General features: G+C 48.0%; 1 protein-coding gene across 2 annotated transcripts; it reads left to right on the top strand.

The window, feature by feature from the left end:
* The first annotated feature begins 1,410 nt into the window (after nucleotides 1-1,410).
* On the top strand, nucleotides 1,411-12,221 carry LOC102233043 (nucleus accumbens-associated protein 2-like). 2 transcript variants are annotated; one of them, XM_023344106.1, is made up of 9 exons: nucleotides 1,411-1,872; nucleotides 2,021-2,048; nucleotides 4,164-4,810; nucleotides 5,334-5,530; nucleotides 9,103-9,356; nucleotides 9,842-10,018; nucleotides 10,095-10,200; nucleotides 11,008-11,105; nucleotides 11,200-12,221. In XM_023344106.1, exons 3-9 carry the CDS (start codon nucleotides 4,364-4,366, stop codon nucleotides 11,805-11,807), a joined length of 1,887 nt encoding a protein of 628 aa, XP_023199874.1. In that variant the 5' UTR covers nucleotides 1,411-1,872; nucleotides 2,021-2,048; nucleotides 4,164-4,363; the 3' UTR covers nucleotides 11,808-12,221. The 2 variants fall into 2 exon arrangements, with proteins under 2 accessions (XP_023199874.1, XP_023199875.1); XM_023344107.1 differs by lacking the exon at nucleotides 2,021-2,048.
* The last annotated feature ends 25 nt before the right edge of the window (nucleotides 12,222-12,246 follow it).

Genomic DNA, 12,246 nt, shown 5'->3' with positions numbered 1-12,246 from the left:
GGGCGTGCTGTGGTGGCGCAGCGGGTTAGCACGCCCCACGTTTGGAGGCCTTAGTCCTCGATGTGGACGTCGCGGGTTCGACTCCCGGTCCCGACGACCTTTGCCGCATGTCTTCCCCCTCTCCTCACCCTCCTTCCTGTCTGCCTACTGTGGAAAAAATACGAGCCGCTAGTGCCGCAAAAACTCTTCAGAGAAAAAAAAAGTTGTGCTAAAAGGAGTTATGCTATCAGTGAAACTTTGCTAACCTAAAATAGCATTTCAATGCTAAACATGTAGCAGCTAACGTCAATGTCCGCAATCCACATTTCTAAAGAAGCTCCATGAATGATCAGAGAATCTCTGGACAGATGAACGGATAGAAAAACACTTCTATCTGCTCCTGAAGAACAGATTAAAAACTATAAATATCTCGGTTTATTCAGTAATTTAGCAGCAAAGAGGGGCTTGGAATTGAAAATGTTAATTTTGTTGATAAAATGCGATAAACATTTTAATTCAGTCCCACTTCTGGTTATAACACAATGAAGAGATTTTTGCTTTCTGGATGGGCTCATTTCTGACTGAAATACCTTACTACATCAGTTTGTTAGATGCTGGGTTGATGTTGATGTGTTTTCAAGACAACTTTTTTCTCTTCCTGCTCTGGATAAAGGTGGCCATGTTGGATTCATGTTAATCCATGTTTCCATCTCTCCTTCCTCCCTCTCTGCCCTGTCTGCTTAATCTTCTGGATTCTCTCTTATCCTCTGAACTGTAGATCAAGAATCTGGTCAGACTGGTCAAAGAAGAGCCCTCTGGCCCCAGTGGGGCCCATTTTGACCCAGTGGGACCCATGCAGCTGACTCTGACTTTGGGTGAGAACCAGAACCTCCTGACAGCGACCTGGGCCTCAGGAACACGGCAGCCGGTGCAGATGCTTCCACCGGGTCTGAACCACAATCTGGTGAAGCAACTGATTATTCTGTTCCCTCAGAACCGCACCATGTGACTCCCCCTAAAACCTGAACCAGTCCAGTTCTGGGTTCTGGACCAGCACATCCCAGCTGCAGTTTAAGTGTCTTTATGGGGACCGTTTGGGTCGATCTGGACCTCTGATCTGGTTCTGGTCCAAAGGCTTTTCCTCCCGAAACTGAAATGTCCTCATGTGAAACAATGTCGTCAGCAGGAAGCTATAGAGCAACACACACGCACACACACACACCTACAGTAAGAGTCCTCATTAAGCCTCTACTGTCCGTCTCCTTGATGCTACTGAGACGTTTAGATTCAGACCCTCAGACAGGATGTCTCGTGTTAGAAACTGAGGTGTGTGTGTGTGTGTGTGTGTGTGTGTGTGTGTGTGTGTGTGTGTGTTCGGGGTGTGTGGCTGGCACACAGGCGCAGTATGCACGCTATGTACTCGGCATGCCAACTCAGCCTCGGCACTGCAATGCAGCGCTGTGCATTTGGCCAAGTCATGCCACACTCACACACACCCACACACACACTGAGACACGCACACACGTGCGCTGATCTCTGTGAGACGACATGTGTTGTGTTGTGTGTGTGTGTGTGTGTTCGGCATGTGTTTCCGGTTGATTGTCAACCTTGCAGTGTTTGGGTCTCTGCAGCGGCGAGCTGCGATGTCTCTCAGCCTCTGCAGGGCAGTTAGCCGCATTAGCTCCCTGCTTGTCCTCAGATGACTCCTCCTCCTCCTCCTCTTCCTCCTCGGCTGTCTGCTGTATCCCTGCCTCCCCCCTCCTCTTCCTCCCCTCCTGTGACACACCAGACGATGCATTGACTGAGCGGAGGAGAAGAAGAAAACCTCTCCCAGCCTGCCAGCCGTCCTGCCTGCTACATGGAGACGGAGAGGAGGAAGGGGAGCAGAAGGAGGTGAGGAAGGAGCAGTCTGCTTGTCTCTGGGACGGATGAGTTGTCTTTTAACTCATCTGTCTCTTTGTCACCCTGTCTCTGTGTTTACACTGCTGTCTCCCTGCCACCCGTCTATCTCTACGTCCTCATCCGTCTGCTGGACTACCAGAACGTTGACCAGAACTCTGCAGGACCAGGTGAGTCCGGCTTGGAACCGCGGGGAGCCTGAGTGAGGTCTGCTCAGTCTGGACTGAAGTAAGGGAGGACCGCCCAGCCAACCGGGGACGTCCCTCTGGCATCCACAACACTTTTCTGCTGGGGTCGTTGGTGTCTTGGTTGGTTAAAGTCCAACTTTCTGAGACAGAACTAGACAGAACTCCTGGAGCAGATTTAGATTTAAATCGCTGTAAAGTTGGTATTTCAGCACTCATGACTGAAGTACATTCAGAAGTATGTCTGGACCTGGGTGTCCGGATTCAGGGTCCCTCTGAACCAACCAATTCCTCCTCCTTCCTGATGTTCTCACAATGTCCATCACTATTAGGTCCAGCTGGTTGGACATAACCTGTTTATGGGTCTGGCAGTCCCAGAGGACCTTAGCGTTATCCAGGAGGTGTCGCCATAATCCACCTGGCTGAGGGCTCCCTACAGGCAGCACCTGGCACCCAGCTGGTAGGTGCTGGGCTGTTTCAGGGTGTCTTTGCATAGCAGCCTCTGGTTTCTGTCTCTTCTGGTAGAACCTGGCCTCTACCTGTCCTGCTGCTGCAATGACCAGTGCTTCTGCATTGTCCTTCATTTCAGACCAGCCTGGTTTCTGGTAGAACTTCTTGATATCAGCGCCTCTGTGTCATGCAGCTTGTTTCTTTGTTTCTCTATGAGGGTACCTCCTGGTCCTTCTCCTGCACTTCCTGCTGTACTCCAGGATTTCTGGTGTTTTGACCTCCCTCCTTACTCTTGGCATACTGTCAGGATGTTGGACTGGCATGCTACAGCTGTTGCATGGTGCTTTCCAGTTTTGATACCAGTGGCTTGCAGCTATTCTGCCAGCAGGGTACCTGATGGCTGGTAAGGTGTGGTACTGGCCATTCCCTTGTTTTTCTCACCAGAGGCAGACTACCTTGTGGCCCATCAAGGTTGGAGTTTCCTTGGGGATCCCAGGGTTCTTGTAGCTGTCTAAAAGGTCTGCTGTGGAGGTTCAATCACTTCAGGTCCTCTCTTGGATACCAGAGGAACTGAATCCTTGCTGTGGATTCTGATTCGGTGGATCAGTGAGCATAAAACTTGAGCTGTTTCTGTAGTCATTCAGATCCCCTCAGATCTCCCAGCTGAGGAGTTTATTTAAAGATCAACCAAGAAGGAACCTGCTACCTGACTCTCAATCACCTGCTTCACACAGCAAAATTTAAATTTAACACATAAGATGGGATCACCAGAAACCATGTGTTGAGTTGATGCCTGGGCCGCACAGCAAGGGTTCTATGATTTTTGTCCGATTTTTCCCTTCCGATGATCTTAAACATACTCTAATTACCGTGATAACTCCAGAGATAATCTCAGGAGGTCTTCCTGTCATGTGTTCAGAGTGTTCTGGTCTGCTAGGAAGGACCTCGGACCGCACCCATCTAAAATCAAGGATAGTCAACATGTTGGCTTGTCTTAGCCTGATGAATGTGACATGTGGCCAATCAGAAAGCAACAGAAACACTGTGGGGAATCCAACACGCAGAAAACAAAACAACAACCATGGCATACCAGGAAGTCTGGTGGATCTCGGAGACGACTTTTTATTTTGTCTCTGTCTACCATAGTTCACCAATTATTGGGAAGAAGCCATTGCTTCTTCTTCCCAATAATCAGCCATGTTTGTTTACTCTGAGCTCACGATGGTCTCAAGAGGTTGTGAGAGATTTCCTGTCTGATATCTGGATGCTGGTGAGTGAAATGGGTTAATGTGTTGCTCTGGCAGTGTGGCTCCATAACACACTGTACAACCAAACTTGTTGTAGCTGAGAGCTTTTATCTCCAGGTGGGGGGTCTCTCAGGTGTTTAAGGTCTCGCCGTGTGAACCAGGCATTAGGAGTTGGACCTGGAGGCCAGAGGCTCCCGAGGAGCTAGAGGATCAGGTTTCCCATCGTCCATGATGAATCATCAATATACCAGGAACATCAGAAATGATTATGGTGGCTCCATGTATTTAAAGTGTTTTATTGTAACTTTTAGTGCCTGACGGCAGAGTCTGCTGGTTTCATTTATTCACTGGTGAAGGAAGGAAATGTGATGACTAGTTCTCTTCTTCTTCTTCTGTCTTTCAGCTTGTTCACAGTTCTTCATAGGATCCTCCTGCATCCCACCAGACCTGCTGCCGGCTCCTCAACCTCCTGAACCTTCCTGGGCTCTGACCTCATGGATCTGAAACCTTTGTCAGGACTCTTATGCAGCATTCCTGACACTTAGCCACACCCGGTGTTGACCCCTGCTCCAGTTTCCTGTCCTGCAGAGCGCGGCATCCATCATGGCGGAGGGGCTGCTGCAGGTGGAGATCCCAGACTTCGGCAGCAGCGTGTTGGGCAGCCTGAACGAGCAGCGGCTGCTGGGCCACTACTGCGACGTCTCCATCCTGGTCCAGGGACAGGCCTTCAAGGCGCACCGGGCCGTCCTGGCGGCCTCCTCGCTCTACTTCAGAGACCTCTTCAGCTCTGTGGCCGACCCCTCCTCCTCCTCTTCCTCACCGTCCTCCTCCCAGGCCGTCTTTGAGCTTCCGTCGTCGGTGACGCCGGCGTGTTTCCAGCAGATCCTGTCGTTCTGCTACACCGGACGGCTCAGCATGGCCGCCAGCGAGCAGCTGGTGCTCATGTACACCGCCGGCTACCTGCAGATCCAGAACATCGTGGAGCGAGGCATGGAGCTGATGATGATGAAGGCGTCCTCCTCATCCTCTCCTCTGTGCTGCGACTCTCAGGTGAACACCAGGAACTGCATCACATCAACATTACGTCATTTATTTATTTAACACTTAAAAACTATGTACACCCCATAAGTTTGTGCACCCACTTTGAGCAGCAGTAACTCCCACATTGTTGTGGAGGAAGTTTAGCCTGGAGATCCCACCATAGCGTTACATGCTGAGGCCTGGACTTTGACTAGGCCGGTTGGTTTTAGATCTGCTGCGGTGTCTGGGTCCTGCTTTTGTGGATGACCCGGTTTGGACCAAACCTGCTGGACTTCCTTCCAGACGGTTTTGAATTATTTTACATGAAAGTTAAATCAGGTCATGTGACCTTTGGTAACTCTGGTCTGTTGACCCTGCTGCCATCTGCTGGGTGAATCTGCTGTTCACATATGATTGGAAACATTTTCTCATTACTCCATGGCAGACAGCTCCCTCTGGTGGATGTTGGTGTAACTGCAGTAGCAGCTCTGAGGCAGATTGTTGAGCATCGTCATCGTCTCACTTCCTCCCTTTATGTATTAATATAAAACAGACGACTTCAGCAGACGAGCTGGGGGGGGTTGATGCCCCCGTGGCGCAGCAGCAGCACAGCGCCCCCCAGCTGCAGGAGGTCAGTCCTGACCAGCCGTCTCTGAGCCCGGAGGAGCTGCTGCTGGCTGTCAGCAGGATCAAGCAGGAGAGATCCGACACGCCTCCGGCCGAGGAGAGCGGAGGAGCACAGGAGGCCAGGTGAGAAATGTTTTTCAGCTTCTCTCTTCTATTTACTTCAGTTCAGCTCACAGTTTTTAACAAATTCTGGAGCTTTCTGTGAACTTCTAAATCTGCTCCTTAGTCGCATCTATTCGGGCCTGATACTGCCTCTAGAGGCGTGGGGTGGTAACACAACTAATATAATTACATTACTAAATCAGAATACCACTGGATCTCCAGTCTTTATTATTTATTATTAATTCTGGTATTACTGGCACTGTAAAAGATAAATTATAAAACACCATATTTGTTACATTTTTTAAGGATGTAGAGCTAATTAAAATGACATAGAAAAGACCTTTATATATTATAAATAATATCTATATATCTCCATCAATTATAGGAGGAACACATTAAATAAGGAGACATGAAAAACAACATGACCAACTATGAAAAAAATACTATTTGCAATAACGAACAAATTAATTAGATACACAGAAGAATAACAAATCAGGTTGTTACAACCAGGGTTGTAAAACAGATACAAACAAAAATTTCCATTTTTGCTTATGTGGTGCCATATATGTTATTGTAAGACATTTTTTGTTGGTAGAGTCTTATGTATAGGAAAAAATAAGATGAAACTATTTAATCTATCAAGGTGGACATTTTCCTTCAACTCTAAAACATTAAAAACCATTCATAGAATCACAATATCAACATTCTTTACTTTTTATAGAGTAAAACACTTAGCATGCTACAGGTAAATGTTATCATTTATTTGGTTAAGAATAATTATTGCACTTTTAATAAATTACTTCTAATAGATGTTCTATATATTTACCAGAGGGAAACAGTAACGCCTTCATGAGCTCAGAGGTTCAATCTGATGAAAAAGGAAGGTGGATACTATCTACTAAAATATTCCAGCCATTTTTCATGTTCTTTCAGCAAAACAATTGAGACAAAGTCGTTTTACCTGCCATTGAAAGTATTTTAAAAACTTTGTTATTATGCAGCTCATGTGACCAAACCAGCCAATGAGATGAAAAGTTAAAACTCTCAACATTGTCTTCTACACAACCTCTAGTCGGGTAACCCAAAGATCACTGGGTCTCTTTAAAAGACAGAGTCTCTCAGAATAGTTCTTAAAAATATAGCCAGAGTTTTCAGCAAGGTTGAGCTGACTGTCCAGGAACGACCCGAGGAATTTAATATTTACCACAGTTTCAACAGGTTGGTCATCAAGTGAAACTGGAATCACTTTCAGATTTTGTTTATGTCATTTAATTAGCTCTACTTCCTAAAGGAAATGAAAAATTAATAAATAATAAAGATGTTGTGGTATTCTGATTTAGTAATGTAATTATATTAGTTGTGTTACCACCCCACGCCACTAGAGGCAGTATCAGGATTGAAAAGATGTGACTAAGGAGCAGATTTAGAAGTTCACAGAAAGCTACAGAATTTGTTAAAAACTGTGAGCTGAACTGAAGTAAATAAAAGAGAGAAGTTCAAAAACATGCTGAGAGAAGATATATCACAGATTTCAAAAGAAAATAAAAAGAAAATATTTCCTATATTAAAAATAATATAGGAAATAGCGCCCCCTTCACTTCTGGAGTGCAATGGTCCCATTTCCAAATAAGGTCTGAGACTGACAGAGATCCGTCCCGCCCCTTCCTGTTTGCTGCAGCGAGGTTCTTCTCAGTTAATCTCAGACCGCCAACATGGCGTCGGACGCGTACGCCTCGCTTTCTGTCCTCCAATCATTGGACTGCGCCGTGACGCCAGCAGACCTTTGTCCCATATGGACCTAACGAAGTGGGCCCAGGAATAGTGCTGTACGGTTTATGGGCTGCTTTTTAATGGACACAGATGCAGTACCGAACCGGACCGGCCCGAACCGGATCGACTTGATCATTAGTTGAAGATTTCTGAGCTCATTTTTGTTGCTATATTTTGTCTTCCTGCTTCAGTCTTTGGGTTTTTATCTTTCTTGTCAGGCAGTGGTGGGCACACCTGCATTAACGCGCTAATAGCAAAACTAACTTTTTGTTTAGCCCTTTTTGCTAAAGATAGTGCAATAAATGTTTTCAAAGTTAGCAAAAAGGACTAAACAAAAAGTTAGCTTTGCTATTAGCGCATTAATGCAGGTGTGCCCACCACTGCCTGACAAGAAAGATAAAAACCCAAAGACTGAAGCAGGAAGACAAAATATAGTAACAAAAATGAATGACAATGAATTTGTCCAGATACATTTCAAATAACTAACCCTCTATGGCATGACTTTTTATTTTTGTGGGGAAGAAATATTTTCCTGCATTCTTTGGGAGCTTGGTGGTCCCTAATTACATGTCAATCATAAAATCGGACTCTGACACCTCCTGGACCCAGATTTGGGTTTGTTGCCTCAGGGTAACATTGGTCTAGAACACCAAGATTGTCTACACTGATTATGAGAAATGAAATACAAATCAAACAAAAACTATATTCATAAAAAAACTTTTTTTTGGACAAAAATATGTCAAAAATCATGCCCCCCAAAAAATAAAATAAAGGAGCAATGTGAGGTACAGCTATGTGGTTTGTTGCCTGAGGGCAACGCCATGCCATAGAGGGTTAATTTACTTGTTTTGTAAACTTTGTAATGAAGTTCAATATCTGTGCTGAAGTTTTGCTTATTGACACTGTAGTGAGACGTTTACATTCATGCTTTTATTTTGAAGTTTTGTTTACTCAGCAGTTTTATTTTCTCATCTCATTATCTCTTGTTTTCCAATAACTTTATTTAAAACAAGAAACATACTGTAAAAAAATAAAAATGACAGTAGAGAAGAAGAAGTAACCATAAATATTTACGATTTATTTCTTTAAAATGGGGACAAAGTACAAAATACATGAAGCTGAAAGGAAAGATGCATCGTTCTACCGGTCCGGTAGCTCTGGTGCTAATTTCCACCTGGTGATTAAAGAGATATGAAGAATCAGCCGGATGCTGATATAAATACATACCAATAATAAGTAGAATATCTAACGTCATTACAGAACATCAAAATGTCAAAATTAATTTTGTGTCTCAGGGCAGAAATAATTAATTTGATTTATTTCAAGAAAACAATCAATCAGTAGGACAGGAGAATATGTGCAAACATAACCAAGAACAAAATAGTTTATTTTTCGGTTTGAAGGACAAAGAAGTGAATCCAACATTTCAGTTGATCTGATTGGCTTTAGCTTTCAAACTTGGTTTAAATTCTGTCACTAATTTTTCCATTCTATTTAAACTGCACTTTGAAGTAATTTTCAATATTTCTAATGAAAAGAGCTCATCATATTCTTCCAGTAAGAACAAATCTGACCCTATCAAAACCAGATTCCATGTTCTGACGTGCTGTGCTAATGACTCCTGGTTGAAGATGGCGCATTTTAGCGTTAGCGTCCACTAAATGCTAGGTTGGTGCGCTTCTCTAGCGTTAGCGTTGGTGCGCTTCTCTAGCGTTAGCGTCCACTTAATGCTGAGCACCAGCAGAGCTACATTTTATGATTGGTGTTTTAGTGCAGTTAGCTCTTTAGCATCAGTACTCACCATGTCGCTGTGTCTCCGTCAGAGCGGACGTGGAGCTGCAGTCCTCCAGGAGCGGCGCTCTGTGCTACCTGAGCGCAGGAGGCGGTCTGGTTCCGGGGCTGCAGTCCTACCTGCTGGCCGGCGCCGGGCGCTCCAGTCCAGGAGGGTCCAGCGTCCCCGCGGACTCGCCTCCCTCCCAACCGCCGACCGAGGAGGAGCTGGAGGAGGATTACTATGGCAACGCAGTTCATCCGGGGCTGTACCAGCACATCTATGGTCACACTGGAAACCCCTACAGTGAGTTCATGGGCCCGGTCCGGAACCAGCTGGCACCACTGGGTCCGGAACCAGATGGCGCCACCGGGTCCGGAACCAGCTGGGTCATCTGGTTCTCTGGTCACATTTGGATATTTTGTGTCTCTGCTGTCTTTCAAGACCAGCTGATCAGGTGACGGGGCCATCTAGAAGAGACTCCAGGGGCCCCGGACCTTTAGAGTCGTAGACTCGGGGCCCCGGACCTTTAGAGCCGTAGACTCGGGGCCCCGGACCTTTAGAGCCGTAGACTCGGGGCCCCGGACCTTTAGAGCCGTAGACTCGGGGCCCCGGACCTTTAGAGCCGTAGACTCGTAGACTCGGGGCCCCGGACCTTTAGAGCCGTAGACTCGGGGCCCCGGACCTTTAGAGCCGTAGACTCGTAGACTCGGGGCCCCGGACCTTTAGGGTTCTTGGTAAATATTTAGGTGTCTTGTGTTTCCTCTCCCCTCCTGACTTTAACGGTCTAGTTCAAGAAAAGCTGGAGCTGCTGCCCCTCCCATTGGCTAACGAGCGCCGGCCCTGCGTTCTGGTTGGCCGGGACAACATGGCGCTGCCCGCCAGCCTGATCAGCCAAATCGGCTACCGGTGCCATCCGTCGCTCTACGCCGAGGGAGATCCTGGAGAGAAGGTGGAGCTGGTGGCAGGTGCGTTGTCATGGTAACAGCATCATAAGGAAGTCAGCGCGTCATGTGACTCGTCGACATCTTCTGGTACCTTCAGGTTCAGGTGTGTTCATGACCAGAGGTCAGCTGATGAACTGCCACCTTTGTGCCGGAGTCAAACACAAGGTGCTGCTACGGAGGCTGTTGGCCACTTTCTTCGACAGGTAAGAACCAGGACCAGAACCAGGACCAGGACCAGGACCAGAACCAGGACCAGGACCAGGACCAGGACCAGAACCAGAACCAGGACCAGGACCAGGACCAGGACCAGGACCAGAAAAAGGACCAGGACCAGGACCAGGACCAGGACCAGAAAAAGGACCAGGACCAGGACCAGAACCAGAACCAGGACCAGGACCAGGACCAGAAAAAGGACCAGGACCAGGACCAGACCTAGAACCAGGACCAGAAAAAGGACCAGGACCAGAACCAGGACCAGAAAAAGGACCAGGACCAGGACCAGGACCAGAAAAGGACCAGGACCAGAACCAGGACCAGGACCAGAAAAAGGACCAGGACCAGGACCAGGACCAGGACCAGAACCAGGACCAGGACCAGGACCAGGACCAGAACCAGGACCAGGACCAGGACCAGGACCAGGACCAGAAAAAGGACCAGGACCAGGACCAGACCTAGAACCAGGACCAGAACCAGAACCGGGACCAGAACCAGGACCAGAAAAAGGACCAGGACCAGAACCAGGACCAGGACCAGGACCAGAAAAAGGACCAGGACCCGAACCAGAACCGGGACCAGAACCAGGACCAGACCTAGAACCAGGACCAGGACCAGAACCAGACCCAGACCTAGAACCGGGACCAGGACCAGTTCATGAGGGTTTTGTCTCATCTTTGTTGTTTCTGTTTCTCAGAGAAATTTTGTCTTTGTGTTTTAATATTCCTGCAGATCCATTAGACGCCATCTTATTCTCACATAAACTCCCTCTGATTGGCTTATTTTGGTCTCCATAGAAACACCCTGGCCAATAGCTGCGGAACAGGGATTCGCTCGTCCACCAACGATCCGAGTCGGAAACCTCTGGACAACCGAGTGTTGAACACGGTCAAACGTAAGAATGTCGGCAACAAACTGATGATTTGCCTTCATCACACACTGAAGCTCCTCTCCCTCCTCTTCATCCTCTCCCTCCTCCTCTTCCTCAGTGTACTGTCAGAACTTTGCTCCCAACTTCAAGGAAAGTGAGATGAACGTCATTGCCGCTGACATGTGCACAAACGCCCGCAGAGTTCGTAAGCGCTGGCTCCCAAAGATCCAGTCGCTCCTCCCTGATGGCTTGCCCTCCTCTGCATCATCCCATCCCCGTAAGGGGAAGAGAGGAGGAGCAGGAGGAGCAGGAGGAGCAGGAGGAGCAGGAGGAGAGCGGCCCGGTGGCAGCCCCTTCGAGCTGGACTTGCGGCAGCTCAGCGCCTCCTACCTCAGCCTGGAGGCGCCGGTCTACACGGAGCGCCGTGAGAGGGAGGCGGCAGGGGAGAAGGAGAAGGAGGCCCACCTTCCTCACCTGCAGTTCGCCGGCTCCCGGGGAGGAGAGGGGGGGCCGGAGGAGGAGGGGCTGATGGGGGGGGAGGCAGATAGGGAGGAAAGGCAACAGACTGAACAGCCCCCAAACCTGCCCCTCTCCCTGTCCTCCTCCCTGTCCTCCTCTTCCTCCTCCTCACACCCCTCCCCTCAGCCTGCAGAGCCCGCCCCCCCTCACAGGGGATTGGCTGACACAGATATGAGGGGGGAGGAGCCTACGGAAGACAGCCAATAAGCATCCTAATGCATCTGCCTACCTGTCTGTAAATAAAACAATAGCTACCTGGCTCCACCTCTCCGTCTACCTCCCTGTTCACCTGTCTGTCTCCACCCGTCTGTCTCCACCCGTCTGTCTCCACCTGGGTTCTTCCTGTTTGGTCACATATTTATTCACTTGTTCCACTTTTCAACCTTGACTCTGTCTGTCTACCTCTGATCTTTTATTTGTCCTTCAAACCATCTCCCTCTACCTCACTTCCTGCCCACCTGCCTACCTCTGCTCCTGTCTGTCCACCTGTCCGTCTGCTTGGCTCTGCTGCATGTCGACAGCCTTCTGCAGTCCAGCACACAGGCCCATAGCAACAGGACTGATGAAGATGATGATGACTATACTCTCTGATGATGATAATAAAGCTTGTTGATGCTCAGGTTTCTTTGAGTCGACCTGAGAATCT

This window comes from Xiphophorus maculatus, chromosome 12, assembly GCF_002775205.1.
Source record: "Xiphophorus maculatus strain JP 163 A chromosome 12, X_maculatus-5.0-male, whole genome shotgun sequence".
Classification (NCBI taxonomy): domain Eukaryota; kingdom Metazoa; phylum Chordata; class Actinopteri; order Cyprinodontiformes; family Poeciliidae; genus Xiphophorus; species Xiphophorus maculatus.
Note: the sequence above shows the minus strand (reverse complement) of the source record. Positions and strands in the feature narration are given on the sequence as shown.

What these genes read in the sequence shown, in the direction of transcription:
- LOC102233043 (XM_023344107.1), top strand. Translation starts at nt 4,364, where the DNA reads ATGGCGGAGGGGCTGCTGCAGGTGGAGATCCCAGACTTCGGCAGCAGC. An exon ending in TCACACTGGAAACCCCTACA is followed by an intron (nt 9,357 to 9,841) that starts GTGAGTTCATGG and finishes TTAACGGTCTAG; the next exon opens with TTCAAGAAAAGCTGGAGCTG. An exon ending in AGTGTTGAACACGGTCAAAC is followed by an intron (nt 11,106 to 11,199) that starts GTAAGAATGTCG and finishes CCTCTTCCTCAG; the next exon opens with TGTACTGTCAGAACTTTGCT.